This window comes from Calonectris borealis, chromosome Z, assembly GCF_964195595.1.
Source record: "Calonectris borealis chromosome Z, bCalBor7.hap1.2, whole genome shotgun sequence".
In the NCBI taxonomy this organism is placed as follows: Eukaryota; Metazoa; Chordata; class Aves; order Procellariiformes; family Procellariidae; genus Calonectris; species Calonectris borealis.
Genome location: NC_134352.1, coordinates 25,410,655 through 25,436,232, shown reverse-complemented (window position 1 = coordinate 25,436,232; position 25,578 = coordinate 25,410,655). Strand labels below are relative to the sequence as shown.

The window sequence follows — 25,578 nt, the reverse complement described above, 5'->3', positions numbered from 1 at the left end:
CCCAAATAGGGGTTTTGCTGAAAGATCTTCTCATACAATTGCAGACTGTGTTCAGTGGAAAAAAGCAAAATAATCCATTTTCGCATATGGATAGTTTATTTTGTCCTACAGAAAAAGGTAGCATGGGTATTGGTCAAGAAGTCAAACAGAGATTTAGCCAAGGACTTTGTGAGACAAGTAGCATTAGAATCAAGGACAATTCTCCTTTACATAAAGGCAACTTTAAAATCAGACTGACAGTGTCTTTACATTTACATTGGTAAATGCATAGATAAAAGGTCCACTGTGCTTTCTTTGAATTTCCAAGGTATAATTTGCCACTTATGCTAAGGTCAGCTTGCTGGTTAAGAGATTTGTCTTTACCGTTATGACTGCTTACAGAGAAACTATATACCCTATGTGTTGGATGCAAAAAATAAAAGAGTATTACTAATTAAATATTATGTGCTACCCCAGCTGGGACACAATAACAAAAGTAACAGCTGACTTCTTCAAAAAAAAGTAAGTAACCTAACCATTAGCTGAACTGTCTACAGAAACCCTTAATTGATTCTAATACTCTCCAGGATGCAACTGAGTAGTTACACTGGTTTCTTTACATTATCTCCTTCTCCAGCAGGAATTCCCTCAAATAAGTCAGACTCAAAACCTGAGAAATACTATACTCATGCCCTCAGACAGCACCTCCTACCACCAGACCTACAGTCAGCAGTATAAACTGCTGCGCTGACAACACCCACTTGTTCTGAAAAAGTGGGATTTCCAGGTCTATAACAGGATGAAAAAAGAGAGAGAAGCGTAGTTTTTTGGGGGGACTCACTTTTATCTTTTCTGATAGTTCAAGACTACAGTTCTCAGACTTCCTGTTTTGTGTTCCCATTACATCAAACTAAACCTCTGACAAACATGCGGAGATCCCTAAATCAAATAACCATCTGCAGACGACACCAAGTTGGGTGGGAGTGTTGATCTGCTCGAGGGTAGGAAGGCTCTGCAGAGGGACCTGGACAGGCTGGATCGATGGGCCGAGGCCAACTGTATGAGGTTCAACAAGGCCAAGTGCCGGGTCCTGCACTTCGGCCACAACAACCCCAGGCAACGCTACAGGCTTGGGGAAGAGTGGCTGGAAAGCTGCCCGGAGGAAAAGGACCTGGAGATGCTGGTCAACAGCCGGCAGTGTGCCCAGGTGGCCAAGGCGGCCAACGGCATCCTGGCCTGTATCAGAAATAGTGTGGCCAGCAGGAGCAGGGAGGTGATGGTGTCCCTGTACTCCGCGCTGGTGAGGCCGCACCTCGAATACTGTGTTCAGTTTTGGGCCCCTCACTACAAGAAAGGCATTGAGGTGTTGAGGCGTGTCCAGAGTAGCGCAACCAAGCTGGTGAAGGGCCTGGAGCACAAGTCTTATGAGGAGTGGCTGAGGGAACTGGGGTTGTTTAGCCTGGAGAAAAGGAGGCTGAGGAGAGACCTTGTCGCGCTCTACAACTACCTGAAAGGAGGTTGTAGCGAGGTGGGTGTTGGTCTCTTCTCCCATGTAACTAGCGATAGGACGAGAGGAAACGGCCTCAAGTTGTGCCAAGGGAGGTTTGGATTGGACATTAGAAAAATTTCTTTACTGAAAGAGTGGTCAGGCCTTGGAACAGGCTGCCCAGGGAAGTGGTTGAGTCAGCATCCCTGGAAGTATTTAAAAGACGTGTAGATGAGGCGCTTAGGGACACGGTATAGTGGGTATGGTGGTGTTGGGTTGATGGTTGGACTCGATGATCTTAGAGGTCTTTTCCAACCTTAATGATTCTATGATTCTATGATCTTAGAGTGAGTTGTGCCTGTTCATGCAAACCATTGACATCCACTAACATTAAGCTGGTGCTCAAGCAAGAGCAATGAGCTCTATGCAGCTGTCTAATACCATTCTTTGTGCACATGAAAAATACCAAGTAACTGTTAATAATCTACAGTGTAAAGATTTCTCAGTAGTTTTCTCCCATATAGTACATAGGCTATTCAACCTTGCCTCTACGAAGTCCCCTTTCTTAATTCTTGCTATACCAAAACCAATCCTAAAAGAGTAATAGCCAAGCTGGCAATCTGGGAAGCTATTTCAGGTTCTTAGTCATGGAAAGCTTTTGTTAGGTCTGTGTTAATTTCCCTAAAAAGTGGACAGTGCCCTTCCTGTGCTAACTGCTGATTTGTATAGGGATATGTACAGTTCCTCCCTATGAGTCAGACTTCTGAACTCTGTCAGTAATTCTTCATTAATAACCAAAAATCCTTACTACAACCACCACCACCACCAGGCAGTGGTGGTTTCGGGTCCTTCCCCATCTCCAGAAATTCAGTGGCTAAGCCACCTAGAGAAAGCATTTCAGTACACATTCTACCACAAGCATCTCAGGTGGAAAAGAGGGAACAGGAATGAGGCAACTTGATGATAACAATTTTAAAATTTGCTTACAGCTTTGAGACAAAAAGCCAGTAACCCTCCCAAAAATTAACCTGGTCATGAAACATGGAATTGCATAGGACAGAGAAACCGCCAGCGGATTGTAGGAGAGACTAAAGAAAAATAACAGCACAAACAAACACTGAACACAAACACATACTCACAAAACATGGCAGAAGGGAGAAGAGAGAATAAGTTCAGCTTAACTGTCATCAGAGACCGTTACTGCCTCAACAAGAGTTCAGTTAGAGACTTTATTAATAAGATAAGCTAACTACTTAATTAATAGCCAAAAGTAAGACAAAAAGAACTGGAGGTATTATAAACACTTTTTTCTACTACTGTTTCTTCCTTAAGATCTTTTGAATCAGAGAAGCCTCCAGAGGTGTGCAGATGGTTGCAGATGGACCAACTACCTGACAGCTGTTAGAGAAAAATGACAGCAGGATTGAAACAGTTCCACAGTTTTTGGAACATGGTGAGGACAACTTCCAGTCACAGAGATGGAACACGTTAACAGAAGAGAGACAAATTTATATTTGAAATTACGAAAATCACAAGTTCTCCTATAGAAGCAGCAGTGTCCTGGTTCCAGCTGGGACAGAGTTAACTTTCTTCCCAGTAGCTTTTGGGGGGATGTGCTGTATTTTGGGTTTGGTGTGGAAGCAGTGCTGATGGCCCATTGATGCTTTGGCTGTTGCTGGGTGGTGCTTGCACCGGGAGGGGGGAGCACAGCCGGGGTGGTGGACCCAGCTGGCCAATGGGGTATTCTATACCATGTGACATCATGCTCAGTATAAAAATCAGGTGTGGGGGGGCTCACCCCCCGTTCGTGACACGCGGTCGGCGGTAGGTGAGCAGTTGCGTTGCGCATCCCTGCTTTGTATATTCTGTTATTATTGTTGTTCTCATTGTTGTTATTACTGTTCTACTTAGTTTTATTTCAATTATTGAATTGTTTTTATCTCAACCTGGGAGCTTTCCTACTTGTGTCCATCTGACTGGAGGCAGGGGAGAGCGAGCAGTTGCATGGGGTTTATTTGCTGGCTGGGATTAAACCATGACAGTCTTTTTTGGCGCCCAACGTGCGGCAGCGAAGGGTTGAGATAACAACAGATTAATTAGAGCATATTAAGGAATTTATATCTGGTAACATATTAATTTGTTCTGCACCATGCTCTTGTTTTTACTGTACCTGTTAAAGGTTGGAGTTGGGTTTTGTAGTCTGCTGTGCTCTGCAGTGATCAATGATGTCCAGGCGAGCACATTGTCACCTGGCTGCTCCGATGCTGGGATAACGGGGTCAGTAGCCTGGAATTGGAGGGTAGGGAAGCCAAGCAGCTGGGATCCTTTTCTAGGGAAGGGGGCATTGACAAAGCAATTGGACAAGGGGCACAAGGCCTCAGTCTCTGGAGGCGACTCCTGTCAGGCGTGAAGGAAAAGTATCCCTTCAAGGAAGATGTTATATGCCACCCAGGCAACTGGACCACCATGGAGAGAGGTATCCAGTACCTGAGAGAATTAGCCGTGCTGGAGGTGATTTAATGACCTGAACAATGAGCAGTTATCCAAAGACCCAGATGAAGTCAAATGCACCCGACCCATGTGGCGGAAGTTTGTACGGAGCGCACCAGCGTCACATGCAAACTCATTGGCAATAATGACCTGGAGAGATGGAGAGGAACAAACAGTGGATGAACTGGCTGGCCAACTCCGGCAATATGAAGAAAGTCTCTCTTCCTCCCTACGGGCCTGTGTCTCTGCTGTGGAGAAACTGTCTCAGGAGGTCCAGCAACTCAAAGAGGATATGTCCTGCTCCCCACCTGCACGGGCCAGTGTCTCAGCCATTAGGAGCAAGCGTCCTTCTGCTCGAGAGAGGAGACATTGTGGGTACACACCCCGGGGCACCCTGTGGTTTTAACTGCGTGACCTCAGAGAGGACATGAGGAAGTGGGATGGAAAACCTACCTCAGCCCTACAGGCACGGGTACATGAGTTGCAAGGAAAAACAATCACAAAAGGGGGTTCTTCCAGGCAAACTGCTGCTCCAGTATCCAGTGAGCAGTTCACCAGACAGAGCAGAAGGGCTGATTCCACTTCCGACCTTAACAAAGGGACTTCTGATTCATACTTACAAGAAGTGGATAGCGAATATGATGACCAGGACTAGAGGGGCCCTGCCTCCAGCCAGGTGGAGGAAAGGGACAACCGGGTTTACTGGACTGTGTGGATTCGATGGCCTGGCACATCAGACCCACAGGAGTATAAGGCTCTCGTAGACACCGGTGCACAGTGTACCCTGATGCCATCAGGCTATAAAGGGGCAGAACCCATTTGTATTTCTGGAGTGACAGGGGGATCCCAAGAGTTAACTGTATTGGAGGCCGAAGTGAGCCTGACCGGGAATGAGTGGCAGAAGCACCCCATTGTGACTGGCCCAGAGGCTCCGTGCATCCTTGGCATAGACTACCTCAGGAGAGGGTATTTCAAGGACCCAAAAGGGTACCGGTGGGCTTTTGGTATAGCTGCCCTGGAGACGGAGTAAATTAAACAGCTGTCTACCTTGCCCGGTCTCTCAGAAGCTTTCTTGGGCGTTGTGGGATTTTGGAGAATGCATATTCCAAATTACAGACAAATCGTAAGCCCTTTCTATCACGTGACCAGGAAGAAGAACGACTTCAGATGGGGCCCTGAGCAACGACAAGCCTTTGAACAAATTAAACAGGAGATAGTTCAGGCAGTAGACCTTGGGCCAGTCCGGGCAGGACAAGATGTGAAGAATGTGCTCTACACCGCAGCTGGGGAGAATGGTCCTACCTGGAGCCTCTGGCAGAAAGCACCAGGGGAGACTCGAGGTCGACCCCTGGGGTTTTGGAGTTGGGGACACAGAGGATCCGAGGCCCGCTACACTCCAACTGAGAAGGAGATATTGGCAGCATATGAAGGGGTTCAAGCTGCTTTGGAAGTGGTTGGTACTGAAGCACAGCCCCTCCTGGCACCCCGACTGCCGGTGCTGGGCTGGATGTTCAAAGGGAGGGTCCCCTCTACACATCATGCAACCGATGCTACGTGGAGTAAGTGGGTCGCACTGATCACACAACAGGCCCGAATAGGAAACCCCAGTCGCCCAGGAATCTTGGAGGTGATCACAAACTGGCCAGAAGGCAAAGATTTTGGAATATCCCCAGAGGAGGAGGTGACGTGTGCTGAAGAGGCCCCACCATATAACAAACTACCAGAAAACGAGAAGCAATATGCCCTGTTCACTGATGGGTCCTGTCATCCTGTGGAAAAGCATCAGAGGTGGAAAGCTGCTGTATGGAGTCCTATACGCCAAGTTGCAGAAACTGTTGAAGGAGAAGGTGAATCGAGTCAGTTTGCAGAGGTGAAAGCCATCCAGCTGGCCTTGGACATTGCTGAACAAGAAAAATGGCCAATACTTTATCTGTATACTGACTCATGGATGGTGGCAAATGCCCTGTGGTGGTGGTTGCAGCAGTGGAAGCAGAACAACTGGCAGCGCAGAGGTAAATCCCTCTGGGCCGTTGCATTGTGGCAAGATATTGCTGCCCGGGTAGAGAACCTGACTGTAAAAGTACGTCACGTAGATGCTCACGTACCCAAGAGTCGGGCCAGTGAAGAGCACCAAAACAACCAGCAGGTGGATCAGGCTGCTAAGATTGAAGTGGCTCAGGTGGATCTGGACTGGCAACATAAGGGTGAATTATTTATAGCTTGGTGGGCCCATGACACTTCAGGCCATCAAGGAAGAGACGCAACATACAGATGGGCTCGTGATCGAGGGGTGGACTTGACCATGGACACTATTGCACAAGTTATCCACGAATGTGAAACATGCGCTGCAATCAAGCAAGCCAAGCGAGGAAAGCCTCTTTGGTATGGAGGACGATGGTTGAAATATAAATATGGGGAGGCCTGGCAGATTGATTATATCACACTCCCACAAACCCGACAAGGCAAGCGCTATGTGCTCACCATGGTGGAAGTAACCACAGGATGGCGGGAAACGTATCCTGTGCCCCATGCCACTGCCCGGAACACCATCCTGGGCCTTGAAAAACAAGTCCTGTGGCGACATGGCACCCCAGAAAGAATTGAGTCAGACAACGGGACTCACTTCCGAAACGCCCTCATAGACACCTGGGCCAAAGGGCATGGCATTGAGTGGGTCTATCACATCCCCTACCATGCACCAGCCTCCGGGAAAATTGAACGATACAACGGACTGCTGAAGACAACACTGAGGGCAATGGGTGGTGGGACATTCAAGCATTGGGACACACATTTAGCAAAAGCCACCTGGTTAGTCAACACTAGGGGATCTGTCACTCGAGCTGGCCCTGCCCAATCCAAACCCTTACGTGCTGTAGAGGGGGATAAAGTTCCTGTCGTGCATATAAGGAATATGCTGGGGAAGACAGTCTGGGTTACTCCTGCCTCCGGCAAGGGAAAACCCATCCGTGGGATTGCTTTTGCTCAGGGACCTGAGTGCACTTGGTGGGTGATGAGAAAGGATGGGGAAGTCCGGTGTGTACCTCAAGGGGATTTAATTTTGGGTGAAAATAGTCAATGAACTGAATTGTATGATGTTAGTTACTATATAATACTGTATGTCATCACTTCTATGGTTACCATATGCCATATTAACAGTATTACAGCAAGAATCACCCAGATTAATGTAGGATGAACTCCGATGAAACTGAGCAAAGTGCAACGATGATAGAACTGGACGAGCACCCAGAATTGGCCTCCGCATGCAAGAGCCCAACAGCACACACCACCTCTCCTGTCCTGAAAGACTGTTATGTCAGATGCAACCCGAAGTCATGGACTAAATGAACTCAACGGACATTTTAGAGGGATGGCCCATGGACTTAGGGAATGATATCTCTGTGTGTGCATATATAAAAAGGCAGGAAAAGTGGTGATGACTCGTTGGAATGTATTAGAAAACGTGAGACCTGGGCATGATGTAGATGGTATAGAATAAGGGGTGGATATTGTCCTGGTTCCGGCTGGGACAGAGTTAACTTCCTTCCCAGTAGCTTTTGGGGGTGTGCTGTGTTTTGGGTTCGGTGTGAAAGGAGCGTTGATGGCCCATTGATGCTTTGGCTGTTGCTGGGTGATGCTTGCACCGGGAGGGGGGAGCACCGCTGGGATGGTGGACACAGCTGGCCAATGGGGTATTCTATACCATGTGACATCATGCTCAGTATAAAAACCAGGTGTGGGGGGAGGGCTCATCCCCCGTTCGTGACACGCGGTCGGTGGTCGGTGAGCAGTTGCATTGCGCATCCCTGCTTTGTATATTCTGTTATTGTTGTTGTTCTCATTGTTGTTATTACTGTTCTACTTCGTTTTATTTCAAGTAATTGAATTGTTTTTATCTCAACCCGGGAGTCTTCCTACTTGTGCCCTCCCGATTCTCTCCCCCATCCCACCGGAGTGGGGCGTGAGCGAGCGGCTGCGTGGGGTTTATTTGCTGGCTGGGGTTAAACCACGACAAGTAGCTAAGACCATCAGGGTGGAATGTCATTTGAATAAAAGCCCTCAGGAGATAAGAGTCAGAAATTTCAGGAAAAGAAGGAATTAGTGCAGAGAAAGACCGATGATGGGGAACAAAGGCAAACATTAAGAAAATCAAGGGAATAGGTAACAGCAGGTTCCCTGGGAATAAATTCTATGAGGAAAGGAGTACAGGAGATCTGGATTTTACTAAGCAGCATATGTATAACTGTAAGTACAACTTTACAAACTCAGTTTCTTAATTTAATCGTGGTTTAATCTGGCAGGCAGCCAAATACCACGCAGCCACTTGCTCACTCCCCCCACCCCCCCAGTGGGACGGGGAGAGAATCAGAAGGGTAAGAGTGAGGAAAACTCGTGGGTTGAGATAAAGACAGTTTAATAGAACAGAAGAGGGAAAATAATAATAATAATAATGATAGAATATACAAAATGAGTGATACACAATGCAATTGCTCACCACCCGCGCTGACCGATAACCAAGTAGCGATCGGTACTTCCTGGATCACGCCTACCGTTCATATACTGAGCATGACGTCACATGGTATGGAATACCCCATTAGCCAGCTCAGCTGGCTGTCCTGATTATGTTCCCTCCCATCTTGTGTACCTAGCTCAGTCAGTAGGCATGGGAGCTGTCCTTGGACTAGGAGGGCACTTAGCAACAACTGAAAACATCAGTTTGTTATCAACATTCTCCTCATACTAAATCCAAAACACAGCACTAGGAAGAAATTTAACCCTATCCCAGCCGAAACCAGGACAGTTTCTTAATTTAATCACAAATTTAAGAACGATTTAAAAATACTATTTATAACCATAATTAAATTCAAATCCTAAAAGCATATTATCCTGGCATGGTCAGGAGCAATATGGTTACAACAAAAGCTTCCTGAACTGACAATCAGAAGCTTCATGCAAATAAATGGTGACAACAAAGATACAGTGATAATGACACATCATTAAAGTTGTTACAAAGAAACAGCATAAGCATTTTGAAATGAAATCAGAAAGACACATGCATGAGATAAAACTAGAAAGAAACAGTAACAAAAAAGGTTACACAAATAAACCACAGATAAGACAACAGGATTTTTTAAAAGATGAAAGGAGCTCTTTTCTCAATAAGAATGGAGAAAGAACGACTTAAGTTATGTTTAGGTACATTACATGTAAAGCCTGCTAACTGCTAGCAAAAACCTTCAAGATCTTGTGGAGAACAGGAGAGCAGCAAGAGGATTGTGAAGAAGAGCAAACCTACCTGGTCTTTCTAGGAAAAGGGTATAAGCATGTATAAATGACAATATTCACAGTGATCAAATGACTAAAGAAACGATATATATAAAATCTTGGAGGATAAGATGATAAGAACAGCATAGATTTCTTAAGGATAAATCATGTCAAATACTGAATTCTTTGATGGAATAACTTTGATCACTCAGAGAAAAGCATATGCTACAGCTTAATATTAGTACAACTTCTGACACTACATCAACGATACATTGCTTTCAAGAAAAGAGAAATGTGGTCTAGCTTAAATCGACACAGGAGCTTGGTTTGGAAACTGTCGTCAGGATTCTGCACCAGTCTGGTTCTAGTCGTGTCTTCATTTTTTTATTTCAACAGCTCTGATGTATGTTTGCCAAGTTGTTACTGGTATTTTATTCAACACTTAGCAAATTAATAAAAATAAAACACCCGTAATTAAGTTAGAGTAATTAATATGATACCCTCATTTTGAATTATATAATTATATAACATTATACATTTTAGGATTTTTTTCCCCCCTTCCTTGCTTTTGTGTTCATCTCCCCTCGCACAGTACCTTAATCTGCATACCCAAACTTATGTTCCCTTCTGAAGGACATTAAAATCACTGTCATACCACTAAGTATTTAGTTTCTGCTTTCTCTGTATTTCATTGTCTTCTGTTTTGGTAGTAATACTATTTTGTCTGTTTTCAGGCTAACATGCACTAACCTGAGGTGAGCTAAGAACTAAGTAAAAATTGAGACTTCAGGTCATGATCTATTATTTACTTTCTCCAGTCCCCCACTGTGCACTCCCTAACTAAATAAAGTTAATTTCTCTGTAAATACTTAATAACCCTTTTTTCTTTCAAAGTAAAATCAATCAGCACTTGTTGATTGCATGTCTGCAATGTTGAATTCGCTTCTTCAATGTAAATTTGTTGTCAGAAAGATAGATTTTTTTTTTCTTGTATTTTCCTAGAATGAACATGCAAAGAAGGGAGATCCAAGTTCATCTGAGCAATATATGAAGGCAATGGCGTAACAAAGAAAAGTGGCATTTTCAAAACCAACAGTTCAGAAAAAGAGACAGTGATTGTTCTCAAATTACTGCACTTCCTGAAAATAATGGAAGGAAGAGAGGCAAGTCACACCCTTAAAAGGTAAACTGCGAAGATTTTCGAAAAAGCTCCAGACAGTAATTAAGCTAAATACCTAACCAACCACTTAATATTTCCGTCTTTCCAGAGGTCTAGACTACACGACATATTTTGTAACCCTTAAAGAGAATATATCAGACAGATGCTACATAGTCAGCCTTCCCCCTCTCCTGCAGGGAGTGCAAAGGTTTCAGATCTGCTGAGGAAAGGAAACCTTCCCTGGCAAAGCAGTAACTCTTTAACATGCAGATACACAAAGGTAACAAAGGCGGTCTCCGTAGCCGGGACTAGAGCCTGCTTACATTTTTGATGAGGAAACAAGGAACAACGTTTCACCATCTTATTTCTTCAGCACAAACTAAGAGAAAAACACTCCAGGATGGACAACTCTCCCCTGAGAAGGTTTGCATTTAATTGTGTGCAGTGTACAGTGCTTCCCTGCAACTGCTGCAATGCCAACCAACCAATGTCCTCAGCAGAGTGAAGGATGAAGGCAAAAAATACTTAAACAACAGAAAAGGAGAAAAAATGCTTTTGTGTCTCTGAAACACGCCTAAAAATTTAATTTCAGTGAATACCAGGCCAATAAGCTACTAGTAAATGAACATCTCTTTGCTGTTAATTTTTTGCTCTTTTACCTTTCATTAAAAAAAAAGTAATTCCATCTAAATGTAGTTGAATATCACAAAGCTCTTCATATTTTAAAGCACTTCGGAACAATTACTTTGAAGGGAGCCCTTGACAGTTAAATGACTCAGTTAAATGAATGTTATAGAAGATACATAATGATTTTTAGTGAAATATTGAATTTAACCACAAATGAGGAAAACCAGGCATAAGGAACCTGGGTGTATTTGAATAATAATGTCTTGCTTGAGAGTTCAATGGATTTTGTATGTTCTAACAATGAAGCTATTAGCTAGACAGACCACGCTAAGATTTCTCATATTTTTTTCCTTCACTTTCATGTTTCGTTTTCACCTTTATTAAACATTTCTCTTTCTTTTTTAAAATTTAGAAAACGAATTTTTTGTTTGGCTTTTTTTTTTTTTTTTAAAAAAAATGCTTGCAGCTACTGATGCCATCCCTGTACTACATTTTATTGTGATCATGTAATGGTAAGGACTACACTCCTTAGCTTAAGTATTCCTGCTTGTTTTACTGATGGTGCTCAGGAACTGCATTAAAAAAAACCCCAAAACAAACAAAAAAATCCCACCAAAAAATCCAGTGTTCCCAGGGAGCCTGATATCAGAGTTTTGAATGACACAGAACTCCCGTTGAAGTTAATGGGAAGCTTTTGTGAGTGACATGGGTAGGACTGGGCCTACACAGTACAGATTTATTTATCCTAGAACATTATCCACTTAACTCTGATATCTTTACATGATTTCTCATGACCACATTAAAAAACAGTTTTAAGTAATATTACAGTTTGCTTTTTGAAATTATTTTTAGTTTTATTACTACTATTGTGCTTCAGCACAAGAACAAGGCACTGTTTTTCTGATGCTGAACCACCACTCATTAGAGGTGTTTATTTGCTGGAAGAAAAAGAAATGAGTGGAAAACTATCCACTAGGAATGTATTTCCCTGTAGATTTAGAAAGGGAAAAGAAAAATCTCCATGCTGAAGAAATGAGGCTGAAAAACAGGGATCATACATACTCAGTTTCTCTGGTGAAATGAGGTGGAATGACTGTTTCACAGTAGAAAGGCCAGTTACACATATGAAGGCAATATTTATTGCGATCTACAGCCTGCCTAAAGCTTTCAACTCTCTAGTCTAACACTAAAAATAGAAAAAAAAAATATCGCTGGAGGATTCAAAACTTGTTGGGAGTGGAAGACTCAGGTACAAAACAACTGATGAAATAAGATCTTTGTTGGAGAATTAAACAAACGAGAAGGCTGAAGCAGTATCAACTGCACAGTGGGGTCAGGGAATCAGTTTGCTTAACCCACTGTTTTCTAACCTCCTGTTGTTTTTACTTCCTTAGCCCCAGATGTTGTCCTGCATCTCCTCTGGGTGCCAGAGCAGTCCCTGATGGAGGAGAGCGCAGAGCTCTGGGAGGGTGCTCCCCATTGCTTTGGGGAGCGGGCATGAAGGTGTATGAGCCCATTCACACTCACCTGCTTGCCGCCTACTCCCACGGCACCCCACATTGCTCATGCTGGCAGAAACAGCTCGTCCAAGAAAAAGGGGGGGAAAAAAAGGAAGGAAGAAAAAAGGAGCCACTTGGCTTGTTGCTAGGAGTATTTACCCTAAGAAATGACAACTTTAAATACCACTGAATTACTGACATCAGCAGCCATACCACTTACAAACTACACAGACCTCACTTTCCTTGGGTGGTAAATATTACAAAGACAAGAGTATTTCATCTGAGCAAATAAGAAAATCCAGGAATTTCACATGCAAATTATTTTTCCTCATATCTGGGAACAGGTTCCATCCTACTCTTCTTGCCCCCTCCTCCTCCACCTCAGAGTGCTGGAATAAATGTAATAGTGCGTTTTGCTTTAAAAGTCAGCCACGGTTCAGTGAACAGGCTGATATGCTATTTCATGTGAGAAAAGAAGCTGTGATTTAATCTCATTTTCACTAGCTAGATTCCTAGCTAATGTATCTGGGGATAGTTAAGCCTGCATTCACTGTAAGACATCTGCATTATATACCATTTGGACCTCTGTATTTCCACAGAGCATAGGTGAAAAATTAGCTGGGTTTCTTGTACCTGCTGTGTAACAGTGGTAAATCTCTATATACTCACAGATGTAGAAATATTCCCGGCCTGGCCTGAACTCAAATCCTAGTGAGAAGGGCGTGAAGAGCTGGAACTTTTCCGAGAACTTCAATGGTCCATTGGGGGAATGCGGACGATTACACTCCCATCTCTTGAACCCTTTGGAGGTGTGATCGCAGGAGCTGTAGCCATCAAAGTTCACCATGTACAGAACATAACGTTCGGTCTTATCTTCTGGCACTGAGTCTTCGTAGTGAGGGCAGAACACATCCAGGTAGTCATTGATGCAGACATCGATGTGGTAGTCACCCCGCTGGAATCTGAAATCACAGGAAGAGTTCAGTCATAAGCACAGTTAATTCAGGATGACCTTGTTGCAGGGTAACATTCTAATAAAAGGGGCATCACTAATGGCACTTGATTTCACTCCAGCCATGCACATTCACTCTCAAAAATAATGCTTACAATTCACCAGAGCTATCAGAGACTGCTTATGCAGGACTACGATCACACGACCTTCTGGATAAAGGTTTTGCTCTCTTCTCTTACAAAATGAGTCTGTTGCTAATGCACACCAAGTTACAGTATACTTTTCCCTATGGTTTATTGAATAAACAAAGAAAATGCCTGCTTTATTTGGTTGTGGGTTTTTTTTTTTTTTAATTGGATAAAGAAGCAAGAAGCAGCAAAGAAGCTGAAACTGTATCAGCCTCCCCAAATCAGTGTCTATATAAACATCTACGTATGCATGCAAATAAATAACCCAAACACATCCTCTTCTCTGAATCAGGCAGTAATCACCCTGTGCTGAAAGCTGATTTGACTGCAAGTACTTACATTTACTACAGGAGCACAAACAGGTTTACTCTGTCTTCATTATTAGCAGCAGTTTGTCAAGATGCAAAGAAAAGCCTGTATTGCTTTTTAAAGGTATCTGAAAAGCAGTGCATCTCCTTTGCCAAAGGTATGCAGTGGAGACGTTGCTCTGTTCAGATAAAAGGATTCAAGGATACGAATTATCAGCATTCAGCCTAATGTGACAGTTCTGAATGAGTGCCAGCTGAGAAATGCAACGCAAGGCACCAGCTCAGATGCACTTTATTATTACTATTATTATTGCTGACGACTCCTTGGAGATGCGGGATTCTTGTTTTGTTGGGGGTGGGGAGGGTGTCCTTTTTTCTCCCCTCCACGTTTCACTTACATTACTTCTCTAATGCCTGCCATAGTATCGGGAAGAAACTATGGGAACAAATTCACTGCCTCCATGGGAGCTTATACCATGATGGATTTAATGATTCCATAAACCATGTCTGTACGTCTATCAAACTCCCTGGGGCAGCCAAAGAAACCAACCACTGACCTACTCCACTTCAGGCTGACTGGGCTACTTGTAGCTTCTCTTTTTCACGGCTGCAGTTGTCAAGTGTACCACAGAGCAATAAAAAGGCCATGACAGATTTAACTATAATACTTCTTTTTAGCTGAGGGGCATATTTTAAACACCTGATGGGCTTGAAATCTGCCATCTGGATCCTTCTATCTAATTTCAGAGAAAAAGCAATGATCTGCTGGCCCTCCAAGGATAAATTCAGCGCAAACTACACCTTTTCATATCCCTACAATAATTTAACTTCAATAAAATAGCTTTTTAAAGGGGAAAAACTGAACACGCATCAAAGCATGATATATCTGTATAATTTCAGCCAGTGCACAGCCTCATGATTCCATTCTGTAACATGGAAAAGCCTCTCTGAACCACAGTTCCTCCAGGAGAATTTACATTTATCTAAATCATTACTTAAAAATACCTACTCCAGTGCTTTCAAAACCTGTCACCTGAACAGATACTGTCTTAACACATTTGCAAAAATGTATTGTTTTCAAATTGGTGTCTGTCCTCTGTATCAGTTAACAGTATGCCATTTCTTACAGCCAATGAAAAAGAGTATCTTACAAGTTATGAATAGGAAAGTCCCATTCTGGCAATGACAGCTCTACTTTTTTTTTTTTTTTTTAAATTACAGTTTTAGTAAGCAAAAATGAATATGTATTTATATATGTGTGTCTGTGTTTGTGTGCACGTGGTTTTTTTTAACCATGCAGGTTACAGACAATGCAGTTTTCTCAAGGGATTCTCAAGATTACCTCTTATATCAGCCTGTGCCTTCTCAATAATGCCCAATTATGGTTTTGTGACAGAAACTATATGCTTTCAGAACTACACTTATATAATTGTAGACATTCAGGATCAGAGTGGTCTCCTTAACATTAGACTTTTACAACACAAATAACCTCATGTGAACTGCTTCTCCACATCCTCTTTAAGTCAATGGAGAGTCCAATTCATCTGGTCTGTTTAGGCCCAACATACACTGGAATGAGACGGATCACACTCCAGAAGCAGCTATTTCTCTCCTTTAACCAAAATAAGAGTCTAGACAGGTATTTCCCACAGAGAGTCTGATTTGTAAATAGCTGAATTTGAAGGGAAGAATCCGATGGTCTATGATAATGGAGATGATAAATACAAAGAGACAGACAACTAAATTTGCGATCACACATTAAATCCGCATTAGCAATGAAATCAAACTTGTAATCTGCACCAGCGAGCTGTGCTACCCAATACTGCACACAAAGAGCTCATTTGACTCCCTTTTGGCAAAGTCCTCTACTGTATTCCTGTTAAACAAACAAAACCACAACACAACTGTCCTCTTTGATTACTGATATTTTAGTAGATTCATTCTTATTTCTACTCCCTAAGTGCTGAAGCAGCTGAGTGTCTTCATTCGCCCCAGCACACCCTTGCCTGTCAAACATGTGGAAAGTAAGAAGCAAGCACTGCCTGCAAAGCAGGTTTGAGGGTGAAGCACACAACCAAGTCCTTTTTATCCCAGTGTCCTTCCCTCCCCACTCCCCCGCTCTCTTAGTATTTTCATTCCATAGTCATTTGCGGTAGCCAGAAAGTGTTTACATTTACATGTCTAAAAAAGGAAGAAGATGGTGCATATTTTAAGTAATGTAAACTAGCCTTTAGCTAGTTCGCACATAAGTGAATCTGCTCCAGAGAAAACGTGTACCAAGGTATTTTATCAAGCATCTGAATGAAGTCTCTTCACTCCAGATAGTGACATCAATACTGAAAAGAGATTATTAGCCAAACAAGAAGCAGAAAGCAGGTATTTATTTCCCCTCTTGTAATATCTTAAAGAAGTCAGTAATCAAAACCTCAGCATGTGTACTGAAGAGACGTAAAACTAATTTTATTTTTCCAAAAGAGGCTACAACTTCTCCAGCGTGCCTCTTGGACTGAACTGAGACCATTCTCGTTTCTCCAGCTACAAGGCAGTGTGTTGTATTTACCTTCTCGAAAAAGAAACTCAAAAGCGTCTAACCTGAACAGAAAGGCAAGGGATGGCCATGAGTAACTCACAAAAAAATTCATCAGCTCAGACTCTCAAAGCTATTAAAGAAAACACTTCAAAGCCACATTTCCAAGAATTTTAAACCACATCCGAGAGGAAAACACTTAACATTTACAGGCTGAAAACCAGTTATTAGTAGTGTAATTTCAGGTATTAGAGTGAAACAAAAGTTCCGCTTCAAATGAAAGCATTTATCAATGTTTACCCACCTACATACGTTAAGGAGCACAACATGTAAAGGGAAGGAGGAATCCGCTAACAGATATATTTGTAGAGGTGACAGGAATAGCAGATCTCCTGTTGACTGCGTTTAAGGTTTAATCAGTTTGTCCCTTTTCCCAGTCCCGTTCAGAATAGCTTGTTTTCCTACATTCTTTAGTAATGCTACTGATGTACTTTTCCTTTTCTCAGTTAGGTCTTCACCCTGTTCTACCAGATCCTCATCTGGACTGCCAGGCCCTTCTGGAACCACGCGGTAATCAGGATCTTTATATAAATCCCACTACAAGGAAGAAATCAGTCCTATCTAGATTTCACATAACAGAACATTGTGTTGTGGTAGAAACCAACCAAAAAGGCTTCTCCAAAACTCTGACAGGATTTACAAACCTTCTTGCAAATAATGTCATTTATCTCTGTGCGCTCTGGGTTACACACAGCAAAACACAGCTATTCTTCAAACATAATTAACCTTTGTTTTGTGTCAGGTGGCATTCAAACAGTGTCTTGGAAACCTGCATACTACAAAGCTACCTATTAGGCAGTAGGGCTATAAAAGCCATTTCGGAGACAGAGACAGATAGTTAAGTAGCTTCTAAACCCAAACATTTCCATAACCAACAAACATCAGCTTGCTACACAAAACTTGCATATTGCTTCCAGGAGAGACAGTCATATGAATGTTTCTGTGCTCAAGTGCCGCTGATGAAATGCCCAGGTATTCACGATGCAGACAGAAAACTTCGTGGTAATTTTAACCACAGAAACACAAGACTAGCAAAACATTTTCAAAGTAATTAATGCCTTCTGTATTCTGTTTATCCATTAACACAAGTGAAAGTACACAGTCTGTGTGCATGCTTCTCTTCATAATTTTAAGTTCTGAAGCATATGTGGCTTGTCTTGAATTTAATAACTTTGCTGGTCACTGAAACAAGTGACAATTTATTTAAACAGATATTTAGAATGCAACAACAGTTCTGTTTGTTTGGTTTTTGTTTCTTTCTTCCTTTTTTTCTTGGAATAAACACTATAAAAATCCAGTTTAAGAACAGCACAAGTAACACTAATTGCCCATTATCATTTAGATAGATAAAAAATTGCAATAGCTTCTGCTTGTTGCTTCCCACACAAATCTTATTAGTTATATTCTATCGCCCTTCCTGTAAAATCAACACACCAAGATAAGTATACTGGAAAATTTTCCTTTTACTATGTCAACCTTTCTTTATTTGGAATCTGTTCTGTCAAACAAAGCACTGGCAAGGCTTCATTGTGAACCAGAAAATACTTCAAATAACTGCTCTAATAATGAATTATGAAATTCTGGTCTTCAGTCTGGCATCAGAAGGGATCAGATGCAAATGGCCCCAATTCTGCTGCCTGGAGCCTGCACAGCCTCTAACACTAGTGTGCAGAGGACACTGTCGCTGCTGAATGCCTTATACCAGTTGCCTTGCTCTCAAATAATAATCTGAAACGCAAAGCAACATCAACAAATTCACTGAATCGATTTATTCTTGGGGTAAATACAAACCACAGTTACCCATAGTTCTTCAGAAACAGCACAGCAAAAAGTTACTTGTCCTGTTTTCTAAGGAAAAAAGGCTTCTGTGAACAGCACATGTGCATTCCCCTGTAACTGCTGGTCACTCAGCTCCTCCTTTTTACTTTCATGGCCACTAAGCCAGTTTTAACTAAATTTAATGGAGACATAGAGGTCTCAGAGAGAAGTCCATTCCTACAAGTATCCAGAAAAAAGCAGTCAGCTGAGAAGATCCCATAAGTATCCCAACAAAGGCTGAACCACCAGTAGACAATAGAAATATCTCTCACGAATGCTCTAGACACCGAAAAAGCTTCAAGTGGAAAAATACAGAAATAGGTAAAAAATTAAGTTCATTTCTTTTAGCTGATTAAGAAACTCTTTGCTTAAATTATTAATAACAGAGAGATGAGTACAAAGTAGGTATTTGTATATGCAATAATACATAAAACCCAAACATTTTTTGGAAAACATTAACAACCTCTAAAAGGACAACATTTTAATTGCTCTTAGGATGTGATGATGGCAGTTATTTACCATTCCTCACTACTGAGCTTGCTCACAGCTTTTGCCTCTGTTTAGGGGGCAAGTGTAGTGCGTTAGACCATCCCAAGCTCACATCCTGTGACTGGAACACAGCAGTGTAAGTTGTGCCTCGTTATTCTTTTAGACAGTCCAAACCCCCTCATTTCAACTAACTTAAAGCTGTTATGTGTGATGGGGGAAATCTTGTGGTTGTTAATTATCTGAGGGGTTGTGGGATTAAGTGTACCATTTTACTGCAGATAATTTTAAAGATACTATTTCTGTGCTATGCAAAAATAACCTCTTTAATGCTTTTCTGCTCTTTTTACTGGCTTTGTCACAACATTTAATACCCATAGCTCTGCTGACTGCAACAATGATTCTGATGCACAAACAATGAAGTAATCAAAGAGCTATTTTAATTTTAGCTCTATTCAAACCAAAAGAAAATTCAACATTTTCCAGATGCTAAGAGAAGTGCGTTTGCTAACAGTAGCAAGCCAGTGACATTTTAGATCTCTAGCAGGATATTGCTACCCTGAGCAAGCAAACAAAAAACGCCTGTAATATAAAGGAGCTGTCTATGACCTTTTAGTCCTTAGGTTATAGTTTCACAAGTTAAGACAAGTTCAAAACACCATGAGAAAACACTATGTAGGAAGCAAAATACTGACTGACAAAACAAAAGAGAAACAACTAATCAAGGCTGTTGTTCAAAAAAACAGTATTCAAAAATTATGCCTAGAAAAGACTGCAAGTTAAGTACACAATGCAGAAAGAAACTTATTCTCTTGTCATTAAGTCCTCTATCCAATTACCATTTATTGGAGTAATTAAACACTGGGAAAGGATGCCAGGCTAATTGTTAGATTATGATAATTAAACAGCTTTGCTGTGCTACAGCTGATCAAAATAAGATGTGGTCACACGCACTCAGCTAAAGCTTCTCTGCAATCATCGGGCTTCCATGGGAAACTTATTACTATAATAAGGCCACTTATTACCAGTTCATTATCAATCAGGCAGAGAAACTTATTATTTGTAACCTTCGTTTTACTCTCCCACCCACTCTGCCGGAACAAGCCTCCCAAAAGGCTGTGCCCAGGTTTCTGCCTTCGGCTGGCTCCCTTCCATCATAATTACACAGCTGAGCAGAATCAGGCTCCTGCACTTGAAAGAGTTCATCAGACTTCAAATTACTGTTTCACAACAGGCTGCAAGAGCCTATCACATTTCTTGAAAGAGCCGAGTGATCTCCCTGCGTTTCACTTCACATGCATCTGTCAGAGATCTACCTTCCCCTTTTATTCCTGCTATGTCCCTCTTGTCTGGGAGATTTTTCACACTACTTGAATGGGTCCAAAAGCAAAAACCCCAAACAAATGAAAATCAGAAAGAACAGAGCTGCATTAAGTTGGACTTCATGAGAAAAAGCATCAGTTTTACATTGCTTGTGTCCCTGGAGAATGTCATACCTTTATCCCTTCTTAACAGCCAACGGTACAAGAGAGACATTGTGCCTTCCTACTTGGAAGGTTGGGTTTTTAACTTGTGAAGTAACAGGATTCTGATCAGTTACCATTGTATCTGGTACTTCATACTGTCTCTATTTAAATGAGACAAACAAATGATCTACTATAGGGACTAGAACATGGGAAGAAACATGAAACAAATCAGTTTGAGCTAGCATTTAGGTTTTTAAAGAAAAGAACTCATTAAGCACTGAGTAGCTCTGAAGAGGCAGAAAATGTTTGGCCAGAACAGACGAAATTCACCAAAAAATATCAAACTCATGATAATTATTTTTATTCTGTGCTGATACAAAAACTAGACCTTTTGAAATGTTAGAAGCACCTACCCCTCCCTGCATAGGCAATTGATCTGGAAATTATCCTTAGATAGGACAGGCCAAGGTTTACAACACTGGTAAAGTAACTGCTCAAGCTTCACCTTCTCAAACTTCGTTTTTCCCATGCTATCGAAGTTTACAGCTATCCTGCAGGTGACCACTTACAACCTTTTAATTCTCTGGAAGTTAACTTCCAGAACCAAGAAACCTCCTCAAAACCAGTCTGGTAAAAGTCTTTAACTTTTGGGGGGGGGTTGGAGGAAGGGGGAGGAAATCTCCACTTTTTTTTTTTTTTTTTAATAAAACCTGATTGTTGAAAACTTCCTAATGTGCCCTGACTGAAACATATCCTTTGCAAAACAAAAAAAGCTTACATCCAGAAGGAGGCAGCTTCTATTAGCAGAATCATGGCAAAAAAGACTGCCAAACACAGGAGGAGAGGAGTAGGTTTGAATGGGAAAGGAATAGATCCTATTTAAAATGTAAGAGTTCTTTGAATGACATAAGCTGTGTTAATTCCATTAACCTGAAAGACCTGAAATAGATTTTTTTCTAATTCTAATGTTGAACAAAAATTTCAATTGCATCATAACGGTTAAGAATGACATTGAATTTAAAGTACAGACACATCTTTTATTTATTTTTATGCTTTAAAAGCTCTTTAAGAAATAAATTATGCAAAAACGTGTTTATTACACTTACTCTTAATAATTCCCCCCTTACACTCATAACTGTGTTTATTTGTACAGCTGGGTTCTGCATTGACTTTTTATAGTTGGCACTGCAGAAAGATATATGTTCAATGATAATGCAAACATTAAAAAATAGAAACTAATTGCTCTTCCCTGAGTAGATATGAGGGAGGGAATAAACAAATCAACATTTATTTCCCACCTATAAATCTGAGTTCTCCAGAGATTCTCAAGTACTGCAACACCCTCACCCACTTAACTTCCCATCATTCTGCACTTCCTGTCGATGAGCTGGACATTTTTCATTCTGTTTATTAAAACCGTTTCCTCAGACTCTGCATTTGTAAAATTCGTTCAAAGCTGGCACACATGACTTTCAACTGATCTCTCAGAATTTCTCTTGTGCTGCAACTTCTGAAGTGAGGCACTCATGCAAATCTTGGGGGCTTCAGTGACACAGTCATGCTGTGGATGATAAGGGTGATAAAGGGGTACAACATGTCACAGCATTGCTCCCGAAGAGGTCAGGCTCTCATTCTCAGCTGTTCCAGCTCTGATAGCTTTAATCCCAATGACTGCAGACTCTACCTGGCTATTGATTTTCCATTGCTGTGGGCATTTAACTTGCAGAGATGGATGAAGAGAGAAGGAGGCAGGGGAAGGTAAAGGAAGAGTTACTATTCTGTCAAAGGCATCACTTAGACTTACAGGACAAACTTCAGTGTTGAAGACCCTAGTAACATAAGCCGAAAGGTACCACACCCAATAAGACGCTAAAGGCAGCCTGAGATTTGTGTCTGGAGTCTCTGTCCACACTGTGAATCCAAAATGTCTGGGCTGAAGCCAGTCTCTTTGTTGATTTATGGACACAAGCTCATTACTTGTGTTCACATTAGTACTACTCTCGAGTTCACCAGCAACATCTATCCCACCTTCTCTGAGGTGGAATGAGTAGATCTGGTAATTGCCACTCCCATATTTTTAAACATGGTCATCAACACCATCCACGCATAACTCTCCATTTGTCTACTTTGGACACTAACACCACACAAGATGTCAGCTTCATCTTTTATTCCACGCTTTTGCTTGAAAATACAAAACCTACCTCAGCTAGCTCTGGCCTCTGACCAGAAAAACTGCAGTTTGCTGATTCATTAGCATATCTACGTTTCTTAAAAAAGTAAGAAAGTCTTATCTGATCTCTGCTGTACTAACACACACTTTACTATCATCAGACACATTTGAGAGAAAATATCCTTAAAAACCAAAACAAAATAATAACAGAACAACCCCACAGGTAGGAGTACTACTAAAGAGTCTGAACCGGACTCTCACAACATGTGTTGACCATGTGTCTAACCCAGAAGACACAGTCTATCAGCCTTGATGGAATGTGGTTCTGTGAGTGGTATTTGCTAACCCTGCCCGAGGCATGTGCTGACATCTGTTAATGGATATGGAGAACAATGCCCTATCTGCAGAAAGGTCTTGCTTCTCACACTCAAAAAATGAAAGAAAAGAACACTTGGCTAACAAGCACGTTGACCTGCGCACTGAATAAAAGAGATAAACTGCAGTCTGTTTCCACGAGGAAGTGTACGTAACGCAAATCAGCTTCGCAAATTTATTTTCCCACTAAAATATTAAAAGCAGAGTGATGGCTAATTCATATAAACTGAATCTCCATCTCTTCCATACTCCTAGGGAAAAAATGCTGCATCAATTTGCACCAGTAAATATATGGGCAGTATTTAAGAAGAAACATACATTTTGATAAAAGTGCCTATTTGTTGCATATACACCTACACTTGCTGTTGCATTAGAAGTGCTTTTCTCTGACATTAAGCTATAGCTGTTTATTGTTAATCTCTCAATCTGTCAACAAAATTAAAGTATTTTGTGATCAAATTAGAATTTAGAGACTCAAACACCTTAATAACTAGTAACTGGTAAAATCTACCGCTTAATTTCCCAATATGTAAGTGTATAAAATGAAACTAATCCTCAAGATGTTTCACAGTATTTTTATGTTTAATAAACTGTGTATGTTTTAATAAGGTATGGTTATAGTCCACAACCTCCAGCTAAAAGGAATGAATCCAGATGTAATATGAAATAGCCTGAGCAAAATGTAGAGAAAGAAAAAAACAATCACAGACTCACACAGATGCAGAAGCATAACAGGAAATTCCAGTATCAAACCATGACTTGCTATTAACATGAATAACCTATATATTCTATTCAAATACAAAGCTATTTGAACTTGTTCACTTAAAAACAAAGTTAGAATAGCTAACAAGTGCATGAATATATTTGCAGACAATTTGCTATCAGGAAAGCGGGCTTCAATCAATGAATTTATTTCTTGCTACCCAATTGCCTTGTGTTTATTTAAAAGACCCATAGGAAAAATATTTGCCTGATGGCATTTTAGAGAAAGATCTGTGGCGAAATCTAGTAATATAACCTTGTTCCTGTTACCCTTCCATATTAGTCTCTCTCTTACGCTAGGCAAACTAGCAAAAGAAGAACAACCAGAGCTTTAGATTACAGACTGCAGCAGCACCAAGTAGCACAGCTATTATTAACGTTCGAAATGTTTTCTTTTCATTCCTGTAATTTCTTCTAAAGACTTATAGCACATAGACTGTAAAATTTTCCATCAGGTTTAGTCTTGATACACATGGTCTCTGAAAAATAGGACTTAAAATGTTTTTTCACCTAGAGAAATTTATCTTAAGCGTTGTATATCATATGAACAAGATAGGTCCTGATCCAAAGTGGTTTCTCTGTTTACAAATATGACCTGAAAAGCTTTGCACTATAAACTGCCAATTAGTCTGTAAAACACCTAAGACATTACAAAGATTACAATCTGATAGGCAACAATTTTTTTTAAACTGAATGAAATCGACAAACGGTGGAATTCAATGCAGCTTTTACATTATTCCCCTCCCCCCACCCCTTTTCAAATTATGAAATAATGTGGTTCCTATTACGGGGTTTGTGAATTCTTATTTCTTCAAGAGTGACAGAAACATTTTTTCAGTATGTTTAAATGAAGCTTGCACTGATAAAAGGTGCAAAACCTGCTCATTTACTTTCATATGCATGTGTAAAATATTCATCTAGGAGAAAAATAGGTAGAAAAAAAATGCATTGCTCTCAGATCAATCAGAAGTTTCAGAGAGGTAAAACTGAAGCTATTCTCTTAATTTCCCTATTGCATTTTTCCTAAACGTGTTTCCAAATTAATCTTAAATGAATTCTACTCTTCAACATGTAGTGAAATCACTTCACTCACAACTGAACAATGATCTTGTCTGCATAAAACATAGTAATTATTTTTAAAAGTACAAACACTAAGGTTTAAGATAAGAAGCAGAGAATACCACAGACCAAAGGTTTCTTCCCCTGCCCTCCCTTCTTCTTCCTACTTATTACAAAGACACCATAATGCAGGTGTGAGGAAGGGATTCACAGGTTTGGCAGGAGCCATTATTGTCTATTGGGAAGCCTTCGCATCGTTCCTTAGATGTTAAGATGAATTACTGAGCATACAAACTATTTCTTCATTTCGTTCTTGCTCTGAAGTACTCTTAAGCACTAGTTTAGCAATAAAGAAACAAAACAAACACTACAACTCAAGAATGAAGTGTTCATAGCTTAAGAATGTAGGTGGGGGATAAACACATAATCTGAGGCTAAAGAGACAGCACATATAACTTAGACCAACCATGTGAGCAAAATCCCAGTTACAGAGCATCAATGTGAAAAGCAACTAGAGCAGTCATCCTGGGCCAGAGCAAATGTCCATCAAGGCCAACAAAATACTCCAAACACTGGCCAACAGAAGATGTCTAGACTACACTAAATACCTACATAGTCAAACCTCCCCAGCATATTCTCACAACAGCCACCAATCTTTTGCATAGCCAGAGGTTTGGGCTCTTCGTGCTTAACAGAGAATGATGGATTTTTCTTCTTCAGTTGGTCTGATCATTTTTTGAAGCCCTGGAAACTTATGGAATTTGGTGCACTACGTCAGTGTCTGTGGACACTGAGTTGTACAGCTTGGTTGCCAAATGGAGAAGTACCTGCTCCTCTGCATTTCTGAGCCTGACTCCTTACCATTTTACCAGAGATAAAATTTGTACCATGAATTTCATAGCTAA

The 25,578-nt window shown here is 41.1% G+C and overlaps 1 protein-coding gene across 1 annotated transcript in view; it reads right to left on the bottom strand.

Moving 5' to 3' along the window:
* EFNA5 (ephrin A5) overlaps window positions 1-25,578 on the bottom strand; it is a 227,987-nt gene that overhangs the window by 33,768 nt on the left and 168,641 nt on the right. Inside the window, exon 2 of the mRNA XM_075136188.1 lies at window positions 13,172-13,464. Within this exon, the coding sequence (XP_074992289.1) occupies window positions 13,172-13,464 (293 nt within the window). The remainder of the gene's footprint in view (window positions 1-13,171; window positions 13,465-25,578) is intronic.